The following is a 22656-nucleotide window of genomic DNA, read 5'->3' on the forward strand; positions in this document are numbered from 1 at the left end:
ACTTGTCGCTTTAGTTTGATCACTTCATGTTCTTGATCTTCAAGATCTTCTCTGTTCTGTTCTCTTGATTTTTTAAGATCTTCTTTTAGAGAGAGGATCTTTGATTCAAGTCTCTGAATAGTTGTGCTCTGATCCTTTACTATATCCTGCAATTGCTCCCTTACCCTGGTTTCTGTCTCCAATTGTTCTTTTAATTTGGCAACTTCTTCAGTTTCTGCATTCTTCTTTTCATGTGCCATGAGACTTTTAATATCTTCGCTATTATTGGATGAAGCATTCTTCTTTTCATGTGCCATGAGACTTCTAATATCTTCACTATCATTGAATGAACTTTTAATATGGGTATAATAGCTTCTACCATCTTCTTCAGATATCTTTCCTTTGTTATGAGGGCATCTAGCAGCATAGTGGCCAACTCTACCACATAGAAAACATTTGAAAGGTAGCTTACCTTTGAACCGTCCAGTTCCCCGTTCAAGATTCTTGACAAAATTTACCTCATCTTCTTCCTCTGACACTTCGAATGCGGCTTCTGGTGGTACCTCTTGTCGCATTTCAAAAGCAGTTAAGATCCCGTGAAGCTGTGACATGGTGATTTTCTGCACATTCTCCTTTTCTTCTATGGCAGATACTTTAGAATCAAATTTAGCAGACAGAGATCTCAAAACCTTTTCAACTAAGACAACTTCCTCAAATTCTTCACCCAGATCCCTCATACAATTCACAATCTCATCCATACGCAGGAAATAATTAGCTATGCTTTCATTACTATGCATCTTAAGAGTTTCATACCGGATTCTGAGAGTTTGAAGCTTTGCTCTTTTTACCTGATCATCTCCTTCGTAGCTTGTAACGATTTTGTCCCATATTTCCTTAGCTAATTTGAAATGCATGATCTTCATAAATTCTGATTGTGTCAAACTACTCAATAGGACAGTAACAGCTTTGGCATTGAGCTCATATTGCTTTTTCTCTGCTGGATCTGTAGGAGTTGCTGATGGGAATTTGTATCCTCCTTCTACGATTCCCCAAACTTCTGCTCCAAGTGATTGTAGATATGCAGTGGTTCTTATCTTCCAGTGAGTAAAATTGTTCACATCAAAGACTGGTGGCCTGATGTGTGCCTCTCTTTCTGGATTAGCCATTCTGATGGATCTTTTCCTTCAAGCGATCAAGCTTCCTCTGAAGGACCTCCTCTGATACCAATTGTTGGAAATAATACTGAGAGGGGGGGGTGAATCAGTATTATCAGATCAGTAAAACCTTTCCAATTTCATACTCAGAAACATATACGCTACTTCAGTTAAGTGAACCTGCGTGTACACGCTACTGTGTCTAAAGCAACTAGCGTATATCCAGAGATCTTATAATTCAGTTAGCTTATCTTCAGTAAATGCATCAGAACATTATTAACCATATTAATAGTAAACAAGTGCAGTATAACAGAACAGATCATCACACAAAAGCCACACACATGAACACCATGATATAAGGTGGAAACCCAATGTGGGTGAAAACCACCTGCTGCAATTTGTCTCTTTCTTCTTTAATGAGAACCTTCTTTTACAATGTACTGGTGCAGTCCTTTACCAGTACGCAGGCTACAACCTGCAGAGGGCTACAACCCTCTCTCTCGTTTTCCAGCTACTTCTGGAAGGGAGCTACAACCCCCTCAGCTCTTGTACTAGCCGATCCATTTTCTAGTACGTAGGTGCTGACCCTACAGACGGTTACAACCTTCAGGGATCACGTTTCATCAATTTTCAGACTGGATCCATGAGTACAAAACAAACATTACTGCAATACAATCATCAACTTATACTTGCATCATAATTCTCTAAACCACCCAATACTGAATCACTGAAACCCTGTCATCAAGAACACAGAACACAAACCAGAGCCCAGAACTCTGCAACAACCACCAGAATCAACAGCAACCTGAAATATCAAATCTTATTATGCATACGCTACTTCACTGTACCAAAACCGCGTGTATACGCACTTTCTCCAAAGGCAACCCGCGTGCAGATCTAGAAATAATTACTTATACCTTCGCTGTCAGATCCGACCCTTGCCAAGCGTCCCGAACAGATAACCAGAAATACCAGATCTTCTCACTTCGTCAGACACGCCTTGCTTGCTTCCATTTGCTTAATGATCTTCTCCTTATATAGCCTTAGGCCCTTTACAATACCACGGTCCAAAACCATAGTAACACAATACCATCAACTTCAAAACTAGGGATCAACACGTCCGTCGAGACACCATGGTCCAAAACCATAGGCACAACTTCCAAGGAATAACCGCCACGGACCAAAGATAAGTTTTCCACATACACGCTCTTTTACTGAAGCCAACCTGCGTGTACACGCGACTTGGTATATAGCGAACCTGCGTATACGCGACTTGGTATATAGTGAACCTGCTTGTATACGCGACTTGGGCTTAATGAACCTGCGTGTATGAACTTTCTTGGCCTGCTGTACTAAGATCTGTCCTCTGATTAAATTGCCATCACCTGTACCAACCTCTGAGTGAGTTGCCATCAAGGACAACACTTGTATCATAATTCCAACAAAGTCAAATTCCCTCAATCTCTAATTGCATGGTTGGTCCCAACCTAAACTTCTAGATCTTGTGTGGTTTTTTCTTCACTAAAACATGAAGTGTCGATGCCCACAACCATGATATATGATAGTATTCTGGAGTAAGCACATATGCAAAGGCATGTTACATATAATAGAATATTTAGGTTTTCCCACCATTTTTTCCACCTCTAGAGTCTATACAAATATGATTATACAAGTTCACATCGTTAGGCTTAAGAATATGCTTCATCTAGCATAGCATGGTGTCCATTCACTCATAAACCTCCCCATTGATTGGCCAATCTAAATTTGGAAACTGAACCATGTTATAAATTGGCTTGGAGAACTACATAACATACCGCACCTATGACCAAAAATGACTATCAAGAAAAATTTCCTTCACTACATTAGCACCATCTCTTTCGATGCTCAAGTCATCCCACTCATCACAATCATACCCAAGGTTGTCTTACACCAAACACCCAAACCAAAAGATTTGAGAAACTATAAAACATATATATATTATACTAACAAAAGAAACTATCATATGTATCTGCAATTAAACATATATAACATAACACATATATTGGAATATAACATATTTTATAAAAAAGGGAATTAAAAAAATAATATATTTATTATATTAAAAAGAGAATTAAAAATAATATATTTATTTGTTAATCAAATTCAAACTAAAATAAGTCATTATATATTATATTTACTAAAGGTAATACATTCAAAATAAATATAACTCTTCAAGACATTTTAAGTCATGTTGTCAAAATAAAGCAGCGACCTCAAATAATTAATCCACAGTATTCAAGGGCAAGAACCGCCTGCAAATTCAAGAGAAAATACAATGGAATGCGGTGGAGAGATGGGACGGTGGAGGAACTTCAGCAATATAAGGAGAAAGGGAAGGGAAGAACAAGGAGAGGAAAACACGAAGGAGGGGTCTCATTTCTAACAGTGGGAGAAGCAAGACTGTAATCATATGGATAGAAACACAGAGGCTTGAGCAATTGTTCTTGGGTTTTGGGAACGAGGGCCAAAACACTGCTATTTCAAAGTCTTCTGGGTCTGGGAACCAAGGAGGTTGATCCCAGTTTGGGAGGAAAAGGGTCAATTTGGTAGCATGAATGGGAGCAAAAACAGCTCAGGAACATCTCCAAACAAAATTTCAGGTAAGTACTTGCTAATGATTTGCTAAAATTTAATGATTTGTTAAAATTTAAGAATATCTAGTTGAGCCATAAATTTAGGGCCTCATTTCTGGATAAATGGTTAAATTAGGGCTTTCATGCTTTCATTCTGTTATTGATTGTCAAATTTTAGTCTCTAGTTATATTATTAAATTAGGGCTCTTCACTATCTTCCCACTCATATGTAATCCATGTTGAACTCTTTGGGGTTTTGCTCTTTCCCTAAGAAACAACACAATTCTAGCTTTCTCATACCTAGGGCTCTTGTATCCTTGGGGATCTTTGCTGATGACATGAACCATATCATGCTAATAGAGAGAGCAAATAATATTAAAATGTTTTACCACATGCATAGAGAAACTACATGCACCATTTTTGCATCCACTTCATCTCTACCACAACCATCAAGGAAATCTACTATCATTCTTCTAGATCCACCCGAGGTTCCACAAACCATGCATTCATTTTGCAGCTTCCATCTTAATGTATTTTTTTGTCCTCCTTATGATAGCTTTGGGCGAATTGAAATCACACTGGCCCCTTTATTATCATCAATCTGCAATAGCCCACAAAGATGCCTTCTCACATGGGTATATGAACCAATGCAAGGTTTTCCTTGATGACAATCATTCCCACAAAAATTGTGATTCCACATCTTTTCCCCTCAATGTCCCATTTTGTCTTCTTTTCAAAAACATATGGTCACCTTCAAAGATGCGCAAAAAGAGAATACCAAAAAAGAAGAGATGAATTAAAGGAGGATTTCCCTAAAGCGTGGTGATGGATTTATTTAATGCTTTAAGATAGGTAAGGTATGACAACTTTGCAAGAACTATATTATGAATGCTACCAAAAGGGAAGATTTTGTTTAGACTCGTGCAATTACATAGACTTCACTCGTCCCTAAGAAGCCTTCTCAAAATTGCAAGAGAAATTGAACTAAAAAATGCCTCCAAGGCTCATAAAAATCTTTATTTACCAAGTGTACGTGTTGCTTGAAATAACATGAATGAATCCCAACACTTCCCACCTAGTTGGATAGGAGTTTTGATTTCACGCATAAGAAAGGGTGAAAGAGAGTGTAGAGTGCCCATCTATCATTGCCATTAAAACAAAACAAACTTAAAAAGGGCAAACGTCAAACTCAATAGTGAGTAGCAAGGATTGTGATGCACTTCTTATAATATTTTCAACAAATCTAAACTCTAAAACATAATTGGAAGTAGGTTGGCAATTTTCTTGTAAGAAAATTCGTGTATAATAACTAATAGTTCTTGTAAAGAAAATTGTGTATAGTGTAGCCTTATATGTAGATATAATTAATACTCAAACGTCTTCTATGCATCACGGTTATAACCAATTGCGCCAGGCCATATCAATACACAACAAAGAAAATGAAGCGTTGGAAATTGTCTCCAAAATCCTCTATCATCCAAGAAACAACAATTTAACAAAAAAAAAACCCAATGACTTGAGAGACCTTGCATCACGGTTATAACCAATTGTGCCAGGCCATATCAATACACAACAAAGAAAATGTAGCATTGGAAGTTGTCTCCAAAATCCTCTATCATCCAAGAAACAACAATTTAACCAAAAAAAAAAAAAAACCAATGACTTGAGAGACCTTGTTACTATCAAGATGAAGATTGAGGATGAGAAGTTGATGCCCATAGCACCAAATGCATTCTCTTCACCTTGGAACCCTTTTGTTTGAGGTGTATGTGTCGGTGAAACACTACCCAACTTTGAGAAGCTTTGGGATGATTTCATCCAAAAAGAGACAAGGCTAGAGATGATTTCAACCAAAGTGGAGGAGATCCAAAACCTAGCCCTCATTGGGAAGATGAGGAGAGGAGGCAAATAAGGAGGACCCAATAGGGGTTAAGGAGGAAGATTTCTAGTTCTTCAAACTAAGGGAAGAAAGACTTCAATGATAGTGCCATAAGATGGGCTACTATGCATCTCAGTGTCCTAAAAAGAAGAAATATAGGCAACAAAAGCAATTGTGAGGAATGTAGGAGTAAATGAGTTAGCATCCAAACTTCAAATAGCTTTCTCCATAGTATCGATCCTTGCCACTAACAACATTTTTGGTGTAGATGGTCCATGAGTAGTAGAGCACCAAAACACATGACCTTCAAAAGAAGGCCTTCTACAAACTTCAATAACAAAATATGCATATAGCTCAACCTGTGTGATGATGCCATATATGATATATACAATGATCAGGATGATTGTCACATTCCACATGCCTTAAGTGATGTTCTAGAGGCACAATATCTTGTATGTTCTTGGTTTAAATTTTATAAAAGAATGTTCTTTCATTTTCTTGAATGACAAATCTACAGTATATGGCTGAAGTGGATGATCAACAAGTGATTATTTAAAAACACAACATTGAACCTAGTCGAGTTTTGACCAAAAGGCGTACATGAAGGTGGCCTTTATACGTTGTTAGCAAAACTAGTGAGGCATGAGGCATTAGTGCATGAGAGAATCTTTGCAAATCATGGCACAGGCACAACCAATTTGGTCACCTATGTTATCTCACAAACTAGCACCATTAGATTAAAGTCCAAAGATTAGTACTAACTTAAGAATAGCTAATATGGAGGCCAATGTCACCTCACCGGCCCTCTTCACAAATTAGGAAGGACTTTCTCCAACTCAAAGGGGGCTTTCTTAAGGTAGGATGGTTAAAGCTTAAGCAATAAGGGCTCATGGTAAAGTGAAGAGTGGCTTTAGCAAAACAAGTATTGTAGAATAGATTTTAAAATGTGATGGGAGGGTCAAGTCCATTGGTCAAGTGGAGTCAAGAATCAATTACCAAGGGCAATAACTATGGGATTGAACATGGAGATAACCCTAATAAAGGGTCTACAAACTATTTATCTTGCTGCCAACAAATGTAGAAAACTATTTGCAAGAATTCTTAATGAGGAATACCAACAATGCATGTATGAAGGTATGTCAAAAATGCACAACATAAGCATAGAAGCAAATTCCAATTAAGACAAAGGATGTTACATTATATTACAAACCATAAACGCAAAAATAAACAAGAGGGGAAAGAACCACAATCAAAGTCTTCTTAACAAGGGAACTATCATTTCCACCATTAAAACATCCTTATGCAAGTGACCTCCAAACATTAGTATTCAACAATATTAACCCCAAGAACATATGTCCCAAAAGTAGAAAGCTTGTAACCATCCATTGCCTTCAAGATCTTCAACAAAAGCTCAAATGGGAGAGCTCCTCTAATCCAGATTCCAACCATACATCAAATGGAGAGAAAACCCTTAGGTTTCATCTCTGTCTTCTCAACAATAAAGAAGTATTTGTTTCCTAGATCCATTAGTTCTCCAAGAACTTCCTTACTAAATATATAGCAATGAATTTTTGAGATTCATATTCTTCTCAAAGAAGAAACAATAAAATATCCAAGGAAAACAATACAATAATGCTCTCATATAACCAACTACATGAGACAAGTCAACAACAGTAAAATAATGGAGTTGGTTATGGAACACCCTCCAAGAATAGCACAAATTGGGACACATCCTCTAAATGAGTGGGGTGGTTGGCTGACCATGAGATAAGCCACCATATGTGCACCAACCAACAATAAAAGTAAATAAATATCAAGGGTATGCTTCTCCATGTGGAATATATGATCAAACTGCAGCACACTCTCACATATGCCATCTAAAATGGTAAGATGAACAAGTAAAAATTCAATGACCTCTTCAAACCACTCCAAGAGAAACCGCTACAAAAAAAACTCCATAAATGTGCAATGTAGCCAACTCAAACCACACGTGTGGCTTGCAGGGCTAGGTTATCTCATCAAACAACATGAAAATTGTGGAATGCATGCTCCATATGGCACTAGTAGCTCCAAAGGGAAGACATTGCATCAAGATAACCATAAAACAATAGATAGTGTAGTCTCCAAGGGGATGACAAGTCAACAATCCATATAATAATGCCCCAATCAACTCCAAGGAGAGGGGACAGCCAAATATGATGATGCTTCATGTGTGCCAACAAGGTGAGCACTCCACGTCGAACCAACATAACAAACCACTTCTAGTGTCAATAATACTAAGATGAGATAGGGAAATCAAGAGATAGGCCTTCAAAGGAGAGCCAAAACCACCATTAAATGATGCAATCATCATCCAAATGTGCCTACGGTGTACTGCTCCACAAAGGATTATAGCACATGCCATAATAAAGTGTAATGTATAGCAAAAAACCCCGAAGTAAGCTAGGGCACTCACATAAGAAAACCCCAACCACAATAATGCCACATCAGTTAGACCAATAAATCATGTTCGAATAATGTCAAAAGGGGGTCTATGTGCAAGGATAATCACAACATATAAACGATGTCCAAGCACCATGATGATGCAACATGCTCCATGATCAAAAGTAAATACCAAGAGGGTGATCCATCAATCAAAGGCATGCAAATATAAGAGGAGCCATAAAACCATAAGCCAACTAGCATGATCATCTCACAAGGAGAAGTAAATCTCCTCCAACCCAAAACACCAACTCAACCAAGAAAAGCATCATCCACAAGCAAAGAAGTAGAGTGTGTACCCCCAATCCATCAAAAACTCCATGGGTACCATACTGCAAATCATATCTTGTGACGAAAATCTCTAGAGTTACTCCCATGCAAGATGAGGTGTAACAGCCTGCACTATGGAGCTCTACCACTCTTGAAGGACATGGTTCGATTGTTGGACTTTAAGATAGCGAAGACAAAAGCATGCATGGGATGTGCACTCAACAAGCAAGAAGACAAAAGCATGCACAGGATGTGCACTCAACAAGCATGTCAAGACTGTTTTCCAAAAAAGTCAAACACAGATCAAGAAAGATTCTTGATTTGATTAATAAAATTGTGTGGATTGGTGTCTTCACAAAGTTGAAGGCTTTGGTTGAGAATCAAATAGTAAGAAAGATAAAGGCATAAAGTCTAAAAATGGAGGGGAGTACACCTCCAAGGACTCAGATGCCTTTTGCAAGGAAGCAAGGATAAAGAGGGAACTGACAATACCATAAAACCCACTACAGAATGATGATGCAGAGAGGAAGAACCAGTCTATTATCAAGACAGCCAAAGCAATGATCCACAATGCGGATTTGTCCTTCTATCTATGGGCAGAAACAAGATTTTGAAGGACAAAACACCAAAGAAAGCCTTCACTAGTGAGAAACCTCAAGTATCACTCTTTCATTTATTTTGTTTTCATGTTTATATTCATCTGCTTGACAAAAAAGGGCTAAATTTGAAGCCTCAAGCATCAAGAGTATAATTGTTGGTTACAGTGAGACCTTCAAGGCTTACCCAATCTATTCCAACACAACATGATGAATGAAGATGTTAAATTTAATTAGAAATGATGATCCTCTGAGTCTCAGGAGCCTCCAATAAAGGTAGAGGAGGGAGATAAGCTTGTTTGTCCCAAATGCTTATCAAAAAGATGCAAAAGAATCAAATTCAGATCAATAATGTTCTGATGAAAGAATAAGACCCAGATACCATCCAATTCAATCAAGAAGTAGAGATGGTTTACCTAGAGATTGCAAAAGGCTCAGGAACAAGTGGGGGAACCTAAAGCTACAATTCAGACGAGTAATTCCCCTCAGAATTTTCCAACACACATTGCACTGATGTCTGCTATCATTGACACAGCCTTCAAGCAGTGAGGAAGCAAGTAAAGTGAATGTATGGCAAGATAATATGATGGAGTATGATGTCTGGGAGACAATTCCAAAGCCTGCTATGGAATCAGTGCTTGATTCTAAGCATGCAATTGCTGATGCAGTATACAAGGAAAGTACACATTGAAGATACAAGAGAATGGAGACAAAAAGAGAGTAACATGGTCTGGTGGAAAACGCATTCTTAACAGAAAGGGAGTGTTAGCTTTACTTAGTTGCTGCAAAGGTGATTCTCATTCAACATAGTGCACTTCAATAGATCCTTACAGTTATGATAATAGTGAAGGAGGCACAGTATTACAGAAGCCTATAAGAGGCACCAAGCATGCATGTGCAATCCTTAGAAGCAGAGTTAATTTATTTTTTTGCATATTTTGAGTATGCCTTAAATTTATTTTATGCATATTTTGAATATGCCTTTATTTTGCATATTTTGAATATGCCTTTCTTATCTTTGGTCACCTGTTGTTTTAAGTTTAGATGGGATGCACAGATCATGGAATCTTCAGACTTAGGTAGGTCATTTTCTGCAAGATTAGAAGATATGCATGCATGCATCTAGTCTTCTCTGGTGGGCACTCTAATATAGGCAGCATTATCCATACAGGGAGGGTGCATTATTATAAGTTGGGGTTAGGGTTTCTTCTCCTAATGGATGCACACCATTGCATGAGTTATCGTGATAAACTATAGCATTTTCTAGTCTATAAAAGAAAGGTGAGTGTGTGAGACATTCAATTTTGAGCAATTGCTTTTATAACTTTCCTCTTTTCTGCATAATCCAAAGTATGAGTGATTGAGTGTCGCTATCTACATGTTACAATTTCCAGAAAACTGATTTTTAGGCAGATTAACACACAACAGTCTGCTGTTCTCAGTTTTCCATCTAATGCAATCATTGCAATGTCTGAACTTGTAAATTTACAGTCCTGATTTCTGAGTGTAAACAGTCCACTATTTTGATAGGTGTTTAATCAGTTTTAGTTAGAGTTTCTTCACTGCAGATCTGAGTACCATGAATTAAATTTCAACCAGCAGCAGCTCCAAGGATGAAATTGTTAACAATATAAGCACATAAATAGCAGTAATCTAATGAGGTGATTTTTTGGCCCTTTCACAGCGAGATTTTCTGGTCAATTTCTGAAATCCAGTCAGAAATTGGAAAATTATAGTTTTAAGTTGTTCAGTCAGCATAATTCGAGTGCCCTGGGTGTTTTCAGGGCACTGAATCCATTTCTGCATTCAAAAATGCAATTTAAACCACAAAACATTGTGATCTCATCAGGACTCCTGTCACCAGTTTCCACTGAAAAATCCGAAAAGTCACTAACGTCATTGCATAATGGTATTCAATGGGAATAATGCCCTTTCATGAACTGCAAATATAGCTCCGCGTAAAAAGAGGCATTGAAGAAAAGCGTTCACTTCAAGTCAATCAATTACAGTCCAGTGGGGGTCCAATAATAGGAGTTTATGCAGTTTCACTATTCACAGAGAATTGAAATCTTATAGAAATCATAATAGGCGTGTTCTCTACTTTTGAGACAGAGGGAACCTATGGATCGGTTATCTAATTGAGTGAGTTTCAAGGAATTACATAAAGAAAGTGTTAGCGAAAGAATATAGTATGAAGGTGCTTGCATATGCATCTTTTGAGTTGGGAAGCTGAGGGTCAAAACTTTAAACATAACTTAACAGATGTTAGGACTTATCATATTCTAGAGTCCCATTGATATATTTTGCTCATTAAATTTCAACTCCAATTTCACAAGCCACTTTCAAATTTCAATCATCAAAATCAAAAATGCATATGTACGAGTAAAGAGGGGGAATAAATACCTGATGATCAAGAATCTTTACCAGCACCAGAAAGAAATCATTGTCAACATCCTTGGTATCCTTCCCCAGGATCACCACATCCTTCTTCAACCTTGTAATCTTTAGATCCAAACCAGTATAATCGTCAACGAACCACCCTTCTTTAAAAAGCTTAACACACTGGTCACTCAACTGAAAGGCCTCGAAATGGACATCAGCGCCACCTTCCTCGTTCACCTCCAACTTCACCAAAGCAGTAACAAATTCCTTCAATTCACTCTCAGCATGGAGCTCCACAGCCTGCCGAATCTCGGCATTCGTGAGAGTATAATCCTTCTTTCCCTGACTGATAGTCTGAGTGAAAATAAAACCAACTCTCCTCATCCCCAGCCCTATGGCAATGGCTTCCACCTGCTTCTCCTCATCTTGATCTCTGAACAGTAACAAGCTGTCCTCTGTCCCCTGCTGGGGAGGCTCGTAAATGAAATTGACAGCAACCTCACCATCCTCACTCACCGTCCCATACATAAACCCTCCTCTCTTGACAGCAAATGCAAGATTTTCATTCACATACTGCTGGAAGACATTGGCAGCATCTCTATCAAATGAGGCAGAGACACTGTGGGGTTTCTCCTGGCGCTCAATTCTCACCTGTCTAGCAATCAGATCATCCATGGTCATCTTTTTGCCATAGCTCCCAGCAGGATTTACGTTTACCCGGGGTCCGGATACGGACCTCTCGCCTTCGTATGAGAGGAAAACTATGTGGCCGTGCCCTATACCCAATGAAGAAAGGGGAACGTTGGGGTCCTCCATGTCCTTAAATTGTTGGGTACTATTGTCCTTGGCCAGCAACAGGTTCTGATTGGTCGAAAGGATTTGGCTGGCAATTGGGACTTGGAGTTGCGCTTGAATGAGAAATTTCAATTCCCCTACTGTGGCATTTGGCCTATCTACCTTAACTCTCTCCAATCCATCTCGACTTCGTACTCTGATCAACATTTTCAACAACCTTAAAAAAAAACCAAAAAAGGCAAAAGCGGGGCTTTTATGCACCTGTTAGGCGAGATTTGATGTATAGATCAGATGTCCTGTGACTGCAACTGGAGAATTGATTTATTCAATAGAACAATGCGATTATCTATATAGATTGGTCTTGCACTTATGCTCTGCGTGCCAGCAAAGCTGATCACCGCCGCATATATAATTGGGAATAGTGTTCTGTCATTCCACGAAAGATTATGAAGAATTGTCGCTGGCCACAATAGTTGGTGTTCTTGTTCCCGGGATAATTTTGAGTACACGCGACTGTCAAGCGACAATTCCTTCTTTTCTAAGAGGAGAAGCCAAATTTCTTGTAGTCGCCCAAGACGCTAAGAAGCAGGTAAGGATTTTAAAATGATAAAGTTCGTTTAAATTCATAACGATTCACAACCGTAACGAAGGGAATTGATGGTAAAATTGAATTTTAACCATATTTGATGATCAAATCGATCCTGCTGGGGAGAGATCCGCACCACGCCCAATTTGTGCATTCAAGGATAGAAGTTAGCCTTAGATGCCTAATCAGTTATACATTTTTTTTTTTAAATTTGGTTTATTATGTGATTTTCACCAAAAGATAGCTTAACACTGGTTATATATTTTTAAACCGTTTAGCATGGCATATGAGTAAGGATAAATTATTTTATATTTTTCTAAATTTGGTTGGAATTATGTCGAAAGTTTAAGTTTTATTGGTGTAAGGGAAGTCTTGTTCATAAAACTTGGTTTTGAGGGTTTTGGACTCAAAGTTTTTCCAAAAAAAAATGATAAGAATGAATGGAAATGGAACTTTTTTAAAATGGAGTGATCTTAACACCCATATCAAATGCTTGATGTATGTTTGTTGGGTGTACCTTTCATATATAGGGACACTTTCCAAGTTGTAGGTGTTTAGGTTAGTACATCATATGTATGTTAGGTGGACATTGACACATATTGGTCATAAAAATTATGAGAACAATGATTTCTACAATTGTTCATAATTATGAAAGATTTTATGTACTAAGTTATATTTGAGTGTTAAATTGTTGTCAACATTTCAAGTGGACATTTTATTAGTGATCAGGGAATTAATCATAAGTTTTAATAGTAGAGAAGAGTAATCATCAATGAGACTAAATAGTTATTCAATGAAATAAGTGAATGTATCTAAGAAATATGGTATAGGTGTTTATGCTAGCATATATGTAGTACATCTATAAGGTGTACCTTCTCACATACAAGTCATAGAAGCCCTAAGAATGTAGATTTTCACATTGCTCATAATTGTGAAAGATTTTATGGAAGTAAACTTTGTTTGAGTTTTAAAATGCTTTCAATGTTTCAAGTGGACACTCCATGCATCATTAGGAAATTAGCCATAAGTTTAAAATAGTAGGCAAGAATTACCATCAATGAGAATTAATTGATACTAACTCAAAGTAACCATTATACCTAAGAAATCAAACAATTGACATGATATTATTAAAATGGAAAGATCTCGTCAAATATTAATTGGATACTATAAATAATAATGTCAAAAAATCATATATATATCCAATGATATGCAATGGTGCAACCAACCTCTAAGGCATTGGGATCAACAAAAATTATGTGTGGTAGATATCTCTCCCTAGTTACTAAGTGTACTTACAGCATATGGTGTGTAACGACTAATTTTTAAGGCATTAGGGTCAACACAAATTGTGCATGGAAAATATCCCTCACCCGAGAGAACTGCCTTGCCCCGGGAAAGATGGAGCAAAGAGAAATATGAGAGGCACCTCTTATCTCACTCTCACTACACTACCACCCACCCAAACCATAATAAGGTTCCTCTTGAAGATCACAAGAAGCATGTGGGAAGCATGTGTAAACACACCCCCTTATCCTTTCGAGTGTATTTAGTATGCTAACCCATATTCCCTAGTACAGTTAGAGAAATGGGGTAATTTTTTTTTTTACTTTCTCTCAAATTTCCCGAACTCAACTTGGATGCCATCAACGTATTTGTTTCGGCAAGACCTTTCCAGTGATATAATTTTTTTCCTAATTGGACTCCAAGGTTACAAATTATGCTCCTTTAAAGTATTACTAATTCAATTGTAGCATATCACCTTCCTACCACATGGCACCCACGTGTTGCCCATGTGGTATGTTTTTACACTATCACATGGTGACGGGCTCTTGTGGTTTAATGGCACATGCCTAAATGGCATGTCACATGTGATCCTATTATATATATATATCTATATATATATATATATATATATATATATATATATATATATATATAAGGTGGTGGTGGTGTGTATGCACACACACACATATATATATCACTCTAAACACTTACACATATAGCCATCAATGCTCACGTGCATTTAATGATGGGCCCACCCTTTGCAGTCCGCTGCCATTCTACAGACCAAATTAAATGACTCAATCAATGACTACAATTAAAAGCGTGACCCCCACTCCCCTTATTGACATCACAGGGGGGAGGCCCTGCTATCTTGGTTCTACTTCACGGTTCTAGGGTGGATATCTGACGGTTCACTATGACTTTAATCATCTAACAGTCTAAACTCAATAATGTCATCCCCCCTCCCCTTACTGATGTCAGAATGCATGGGGTGTGGGTAGCATTATTGTCCTTGGTCGTCAATTGCATAAATAAATCTTCATCGTCTGTGAAAATAAGATTACTCATAGCTAGTGTAGTGTAACACCCTCCTCCCACATCTACCCAAGTAACCGGCCAACCGAGGTAAACATGTGACAAGAAGTTAGTATGATATGAATCAACCTCCTAAGTCACCTTAAGGTAGTGGAACCGATGGAAACACATACAAACCTTCCACATCAGCAACAGGACTCCCAGGAACCATCCCAACCTCTCAAGTAACCAGCCCCTGGGTCCCACTGAGCTTTTAGACCATTTAACTTCCGGTCGCTCCCTTGATATGGGCATGCATGCGTCCAGGAGGCTCTAGATGCTCCCACAGCATGGTATACCAGCATCCAGGGACTTTTCTGCCTAGTGTTGTGCTTGTGTCCCCAGGGTTTGAGCCACTTTTTCAGGACCAGAGCCAAGGTCACTACCCAAAACTAAATGACACCTTCATATATGAAATATAATAGTGGAATAATGATACAAATGGAATTACTTGAACAAGGACTTGACTAGACCCCTATTAACCATGACAGGCATTTCGTCAAACATATCACAAATATGTAATCTACAGGAGTAGACAACATATCTGAGCATAGGGATCTCATACTTATCTAAGAAGCATTTATCCCTTATATCATTAATTGCATTATCATCTATTAGGTCATAGATACATTGTTCATTCATTTACAAATCAAAACATGAGGAGAGCCATACATCATCAATGTCATAATACATGCTTATAACCAGCATAATAACAACATAAATATCAAGGATACATCAGCCATAAAAACCACATATAAACATGTACATTTATACATAAGATATCAAGGAAAGAATGTCTTATTAATGAATGCAAAAGCCAACCCGGAATGGAACTACCATGTTCCACCCAACCATAGAATGGTTGAGCGAATTCTCTCTTCAGCCATTTACCCCTGTGACATATTCCAAGCATGAATGTGGGAATCAAACCAAAAGAACCAACCAGGGCATCCCAAGGCTAAACCACCTCACCTTCATCAATAGAAACCAAGCTTTACCGTAATCCATCCCGGATCATTAGGCCAAAAAATAAACATGTAATAACAGGATTTACCATTATCTCCACTAGATCATTAGGCCAAAACAAGCATGGATGCCATTGGATTTCTCCATCTACACCGTGAGGAATTTTCTTGTCTCCTATTCTCACAGGATTTACCATAATCCATAGTCCGATCCAGGGATCACTAAGCCCTAAACCAAGACAAAACACTCTAGGCTCTACCGTATATTCTGCCATTCACTGGTAAGGATTCCTAGGCCTAATCAAGGGAAACCACCTCTAGGCTTTACCATATATCCCGTCATTAATCAATCGAGGATTCCTAGGCCCACCAAGGCACACAATACCTGGCTTTATAGCAACCAACAGTTTGGTTCAAGGGTCACTATGCCAGTGGCTTTACCGCAATCCACACTCTAGTTCAGGGATCACTAGGCCATGTGTTCTTTCCTTCAAAGATCCACCTCACACAACTTCAAATCCATCCAGCAATCCAACTCAACCAAAACATGAGAACCCCATCACACCATGGCTATCTGGAATGGCAAGGCTAGGCTGAAAACATTGTCACGCCTGGCAAAACCCATGTCGTAACAGCAAATAACCACATGCAATACCATGCATGCCAAATCTAGCAAGGAAAACACACATGCAAATCGATACCTGCAAAGAATCATGTTGTAGATGCTTGATCATGCTCTTCCTTACTTGCTCCTTCCTTCCTCTTGCCTTCTTTGCCTTTCTTGATCCAATGCCAAAGTGCTCCAAGAGTGCTCCAAGAAAATTCTAAATGTCGAAGAGTGTGTGTGTGTGTGTGAGAGAGAGAGAGAGAGAGAAATGAGAGAGCTCCAAAACTGAACTGACAAAAGGTTACAAACTAATCCTCATAATCCTTTTTATCAATTAGGCCTATATTTTCTTCATTTTCCTCCTCACATGCAACCTGTGACCTTTCACCTTCCTTTTCTCCTAATTTCCATTATTTTCATGAATAAATGTGCCAAAATGCCATTTTCCTTCCAAAGCCTTAGCCATTGCCATTGCCTTTGCCAATTTCCTTAGCCATAATAAACCAAATAAACACCCAAACTAGGATGTTTTGCCCAACATTCAGCTTGGAATAAGTGTCCCATCAACCGTGGTTATTATTTTTTCCTTTATTAACTTTTATTACATGGAATTTTCACCAGGGTTGTTACAAAACCCTCCCCCTTGGGGGACACCATCCTCGGTGTTCAACCACACCTATACCTCAGCAAAACCACTAAAAAGAAAACATACTGCCCATGGAGCTTTATAACATAGCTCGATGCAGTATTTACAATGATCACCCTATTGAAAAGCAAACCAACATGACAACATAACAACATGACAACTATAATGACATGACACCCATACCACTTATTGGAGCTTTATAACATAGCTCATGGCAATATTTACATCCATATACATATGTACATGTATCAAAACATCACCCAAACATATACCAAACATCATACCAAAACCGCTTTGCCTCAACCGGAAAAAAATGAAGGATACATAGCCCACATCTGATCCGCCATCTCCCATGTAGCTTCATTGAGCCCAAAGTGCTTCCACTGCACTTTAACCTGCTCGATTGCTCAGTTCCAAAGCATGAGAACCTTTCTTTGCAATATACACTAAGGCTCTAGCTAGAATTCTCCATCTAGATCCACCTACAATACAAACTAGTCAATCACATGATCAACATCTGTAACATACTTCTTAAGCAATGACACATGGAAAATATCATGGACTTTTACTGTCAGAGGCAATGCAAGTCGATAGGCTATTGGTTCGATCCTCTCAGTAATCCTGAAAGGTCCACAAAATCGGGGTGTCAGCTTGGCACATGATCCAACCCACTAGGATCTATTCTTCAGTTTGATACGCAAGTACACATGTTCCCCAACCTAGAACTCCTTGAACAACCTATTCAGATCTGAATAGTTCTTCTTCCTATCTTGTGTTGCTTTCAAATTCTTCTTAATTACCTACATTTCTTGTTCCATTTCTGCCGACATGTCTGGTCCAATAAACACCCTATTAACTGGATCACTCCAACTGATGGGAGTATTGCAACTCCGCCCATACAATCCCTCGGGCTCATCCTGAGTGACTCCTAGCACCCAATGTTGTATGTGAACTCTACTAAAGGAAGTTACTCTTCCCACTTCTGATGTTGATGCATCACATACATCCTCAACATGTCCTCCTATATCTTGTTGACCCTCTCTATTTTTCCATCTGTCTGTAATGATAAGTTGTACTGAAGGCCAACTTTGTGCCCAAACCTGCAAATAACTCCTTCCAAAACTTGGAAGTGAACTTCTTGTCCCTGTATGATACAATCTTCTTCAGAACTCCATGAAATCTGACCATGTCCCTGATGAATACCTGTGCTACATCACTCGTTGAGAATGTAGACTTCACAGGAATGAAGTGCGTTATCTTTGTCAACCTGTCCACAACAACCATGATGGAATCATGTTGTCTCACTGTCCTTGGCACACCAATGATAAAGTCCATGGAAATGACCTGCCATTTCCATTCTGGAATTGCAATCAGTTGTAGCAGTCCACCTAGGTGCTTACACTCTGCCTTCACCTGCTGACAATCAAAATACTTAGCCACAAACTCTACTACATCCTTCTTCAGATTTGGCCACTAATAAAACTTCTTCACCACAGTCAATGTCTTATGATAGCCTGGGTGACCTGAATATGGTTTCGCATGAAACTCCCTTAAGATCACCTTCTTGAGCTCACTGATGTCTGGCACATATATCATGTCTCTAAACCTAACCAATCCATCCACTGTAAGATGATAGTCAACATCTTGTTCACCTGCACCTGTACCTATACTACTACTAGTACATGTACATGTACCACTACATGTACCTATATCTATACTCTGTTGCAACTTGTGCACAATCTCCATATACCTGACATCTTGCTGACCTGCTTGCAAGATTCTATCCTGTAGATTTGTCTCATAGGAACTCATAGTTTCTATATGATTTACATGTAACTGCCTACTAGGAGCATTTGCAGCCCTATTCTCCTTTCCTTTGATGTATCTAGTTTCAAAATCAAACTCACTGATTGTGTCCAACCATTGAGCCTGTTTGCCATTCAAATTTGGTTGGTCAAATAGATATCACAAATCATTGTGATCATTCATCAATACAAACCTCCTTCCAAGAAGATAGTGCCTCCACATCTTCAATGCATGTATGATCGTTTCTAGCTCAAGATCATGCATTAGATAGTTCTACTCGTGTTCATTCAGTTGTTGTGACTCATAGCACACTACTTTTCCTTCATGTATAAGGACTCCACCAAGTCCTCTCTTGTAAGCATTTGTACATACTACAAATTCTTTGTCTAGATTTGCAATCTTTAACATTGGTGCATGTGTCAACAATTGCTTAATTTGTTCAAAACTGGTCTCACACTCCTTTGTTCATTCAAACTTCTTACCTTTCCTCTACAACGATGTAATAGGATAAGTAATCTATGATAAGTTCCTAATGAATCTCTTGTAATAACCTACTAACCCCATGAAAGATCTCACCTCATCCACATTCCTGGGAGCTGCCCACTCCATAATGACCCTTATCTTTTCTGGATTTACTGTTATGCCCTCCTTGGAAACAACATGTCCCAAGTAATGTACCTTAGTTTGAAATAAACTGCACTTGTTGAGCTTAGCATACAACTGATGCTCTCTCAACAACCTCAACACTGCTGCTAAATGATCAGCATGCTCTTCCTCATTTTTAGAGTATACCAATCTGTCATCAATGAACACAATAACAAAATTGTCCAAATAGGGACGCAACGCACTATTCATTAAGCACATAAATGTAGCTAGAGCATTAATCAAATCGAATGGAACTACAACAAACTCATAATGCCCATATCTGGTCCAAATTTTTTTCTTGTAAATGCCCTCTTCCTTAATGTGAACCTAATGGTATCCCGATCTCAAGTCGATCTTCAAGAACACTTCTGCTCCCTTTAGCTGATTAAATAATTCATCAATCCTTGGCAATGGATACCTATTCTTGATGGTCACTTTGTTCAACTACCTGTAGTCAATGCATAATATGAGAGTACCATCCTTCTTCTTCACAAATAATGTTGATGCGCCCCATGGTCATACACTTGGCCTAATGTATCCCTTGTCCAACATTTCCTTCAACTACAACTTCAACTCTACCAACTCAGGTGTGCTCATACTGTAAGGTACTTTTGATGTTGGAGTTGCCCCTAGCACCAACTCAATAGAAAAGTCTACTTCCTTGTGAGGTGGAAACTCTGAAATCTTTGCTAGAAACACATCCTGAAATTGATGTAGAATTTGGCACCTGCTCAAAACATCTGCATCCTCAATTTCCTTACCTTTTTCACTAGAGATATGCACTGCAAATAACACACACCCTTTCCTATGACTATGCTTTGCCTGCATAGCTGACACCATCCTAACTGATGTGGCTTTCTTCTTTCCCTGTAAAAATCTTGGTTCCCCATTGTCATCCACGCACTAAATGGCTCTGTCATAACAATCCACCTTGGTCCTATGAAGGTATAGTCAGTCCATAACAAATAACATACTATATGATCCAAACAATAATACATTCAGGTGTGTCGTGGTAGGCATACCATTCAAATCAAATGCACAAGTTCTTACCCAATGATGAACTTGCTTCTTTGTACCTATAGCCAATTGCACTAACTAAGATTCTACATGCACTTCTTTATTCAAACTACACTTATCCACCAAGTCAGGACTAACATAACTATAATTAGATCCAGGGTCAATCAAAATAGAAACAACTTGCTCACAAAGCTTACTGTCCATCTCGATGCCTGATGGTCTGCATGTCTTTTGTCCAGTGTTGCATAGATACGAGGAACACTCTAACCAACATCCCCAACAGTCTGTGCCTCTTTTGCACTATATATTTGAGGCCTACCACCCTGATTATGTGGGAAATCTCTCTTAAGGTGTTCCTTACCACATGTCCAACACTCCAACCATCCAGTACCAACACCTCTACATTGATGTTGTGATCCATGTCCCTATCTAGCTGCATTGAACTTCTTTTGTGGTGCCACATTTTCTTTCTCTTCTACATTATGAGGCCTTGTTCTTTTCGGCTACCATTTACCCTTACCTTTATCCTTATCCTTCCATTTCCATCCTTGTTGAGATTCATTCTTATGCTTTGACTGTTCATAGCAATGCTTCAATTTCCCAATAACTTCCTCAAGTGACCGAGGCTCATCATACTCAATCCGATCTCTAAATTCTAATGGAAAACCACTAACAAAATTGTTGAACTTTAGCATTCTCATATTTAAGATATGGTACATACCTCAATAGATCTAGGAACTTAGTCTACTCTTTGTTTGTCATTGATCCCATCTTTAACTCATAGAATTATTTGGCCTTACTATTGTAGTACCTTTCTGACAAGTACTTCTTCCTAAAAAGCCTCTTGAACTCATGCCAACTCAAGTCCTCCATCCTGATGTCTCTGACCCACTTCACATCTTCCCACTAGATATTTGCTTTACCTTTCAAGCTGAAGATAGCAATTTTGGCCTTCATGTTTTCTGTGTACTCATGCAACTCAAAGAACTTGTTCATCCCAAGTATCCAAGCCTCTGCATCTTCTGGTTTCTTCAAGTCTCCATCAAAAGTAGGTGGATTTTCTTTCTTAAACTCATCTGGAAAGTATCCCCTATCACTCCTCCTGTAAGGATGATAACGATGATGATCATGATGCCTATCAGAACCAGAACTAGAATAATACTTGTATCCATCACCTCTCCTATCTAGAGTATCCAAAAACATGTCATCTCTCACTGTGTCATCTATATCTGACTTGTGACCACCATGAGACCTACTGCCATATGCCCCATTAGTTCTATCCTCTTATCTATGGTTGATCCGAAGTGGCCCTTGTCGCTGCAATTCTAACAAACTTTGAAGGAGTATTTCATTAACCTATACTTGGTTCTCTTGTGCATGCATGATTTTTTCAATGTATGCCTTACAACTCCTTATTTCTTCCTTCAAGCTTCTCAATATATCTGCTAAATCAGAAGAGTTCCCAACGCCACGCTACCCATCTAATTCATAGGGAGAATTTTGTAGTCTACCATCTTGCTAGCCATTTTTGATCTCTTTCCTACAAGGCATACTATGTTAGCTAAACCAAATCACAATAAACCAACATACCTTAGCAAAATTCGAGGAGGATATCTCATCTGCAAGATCATCCAAATCAGCGTAATACATGTATAACATAATCATGACAACATATATACATATAATACATAAGCACGTAACCATATAACCATCATTCTAGCTAGAGTCCAGTCATCAATGCATGACCATATCAACTACACATACCATGACCTCATGCATGACAATAACAACCATACCAATGTACATTGACAATACACAAGCATAAACAACATGTAACCAATCATACACTCATGATGACACACTTCACAACAAAAACAT

The 22656-nt window shown here is 38.5% G+C and overlaps 1 protein-coding gene across 1 annotated transcript in view; it reads right to left on the minus strand.

The window, feature by feature from the left end:
* Positions 1 to 12882, minus strand: part of LOC149159737 (NPL4-like protein B) — a 43946-nt gene extending 31064 nt beyond the window's left edge. Inside the window, exon 1 of the mRNA XM_089436551.1 lies at positions 11375 to 12882. Within this exon, the coding sequence (XP_089292677.1) occupies positions 11375 to 12355 (981 nt within the window). The 5' untranslated portion in view covers positions 12356 to 12882. The remainder of the gene's footprint in view (positions 1 to 11374) is intronic.
* Between the last annotated feature and the right edge of the window lie 9774 nt (positions 12883 to 22656).

The sequence above is a fragment of the Pinus tabuliformis genome, chromosome 5_2, assembly GCF_031772625.1.
Source record: "Pinus tabuliformis cultivar Carrire ecotype Pingquan chromosome 5_2, CPIR1, whole genome shotgun sequence".
NCBI lineage: Eukaryota > Viridiplantae > Streptophyta > Pinopsida > Pinales > Pinaceae > Pinus > Pinus tabuliformis.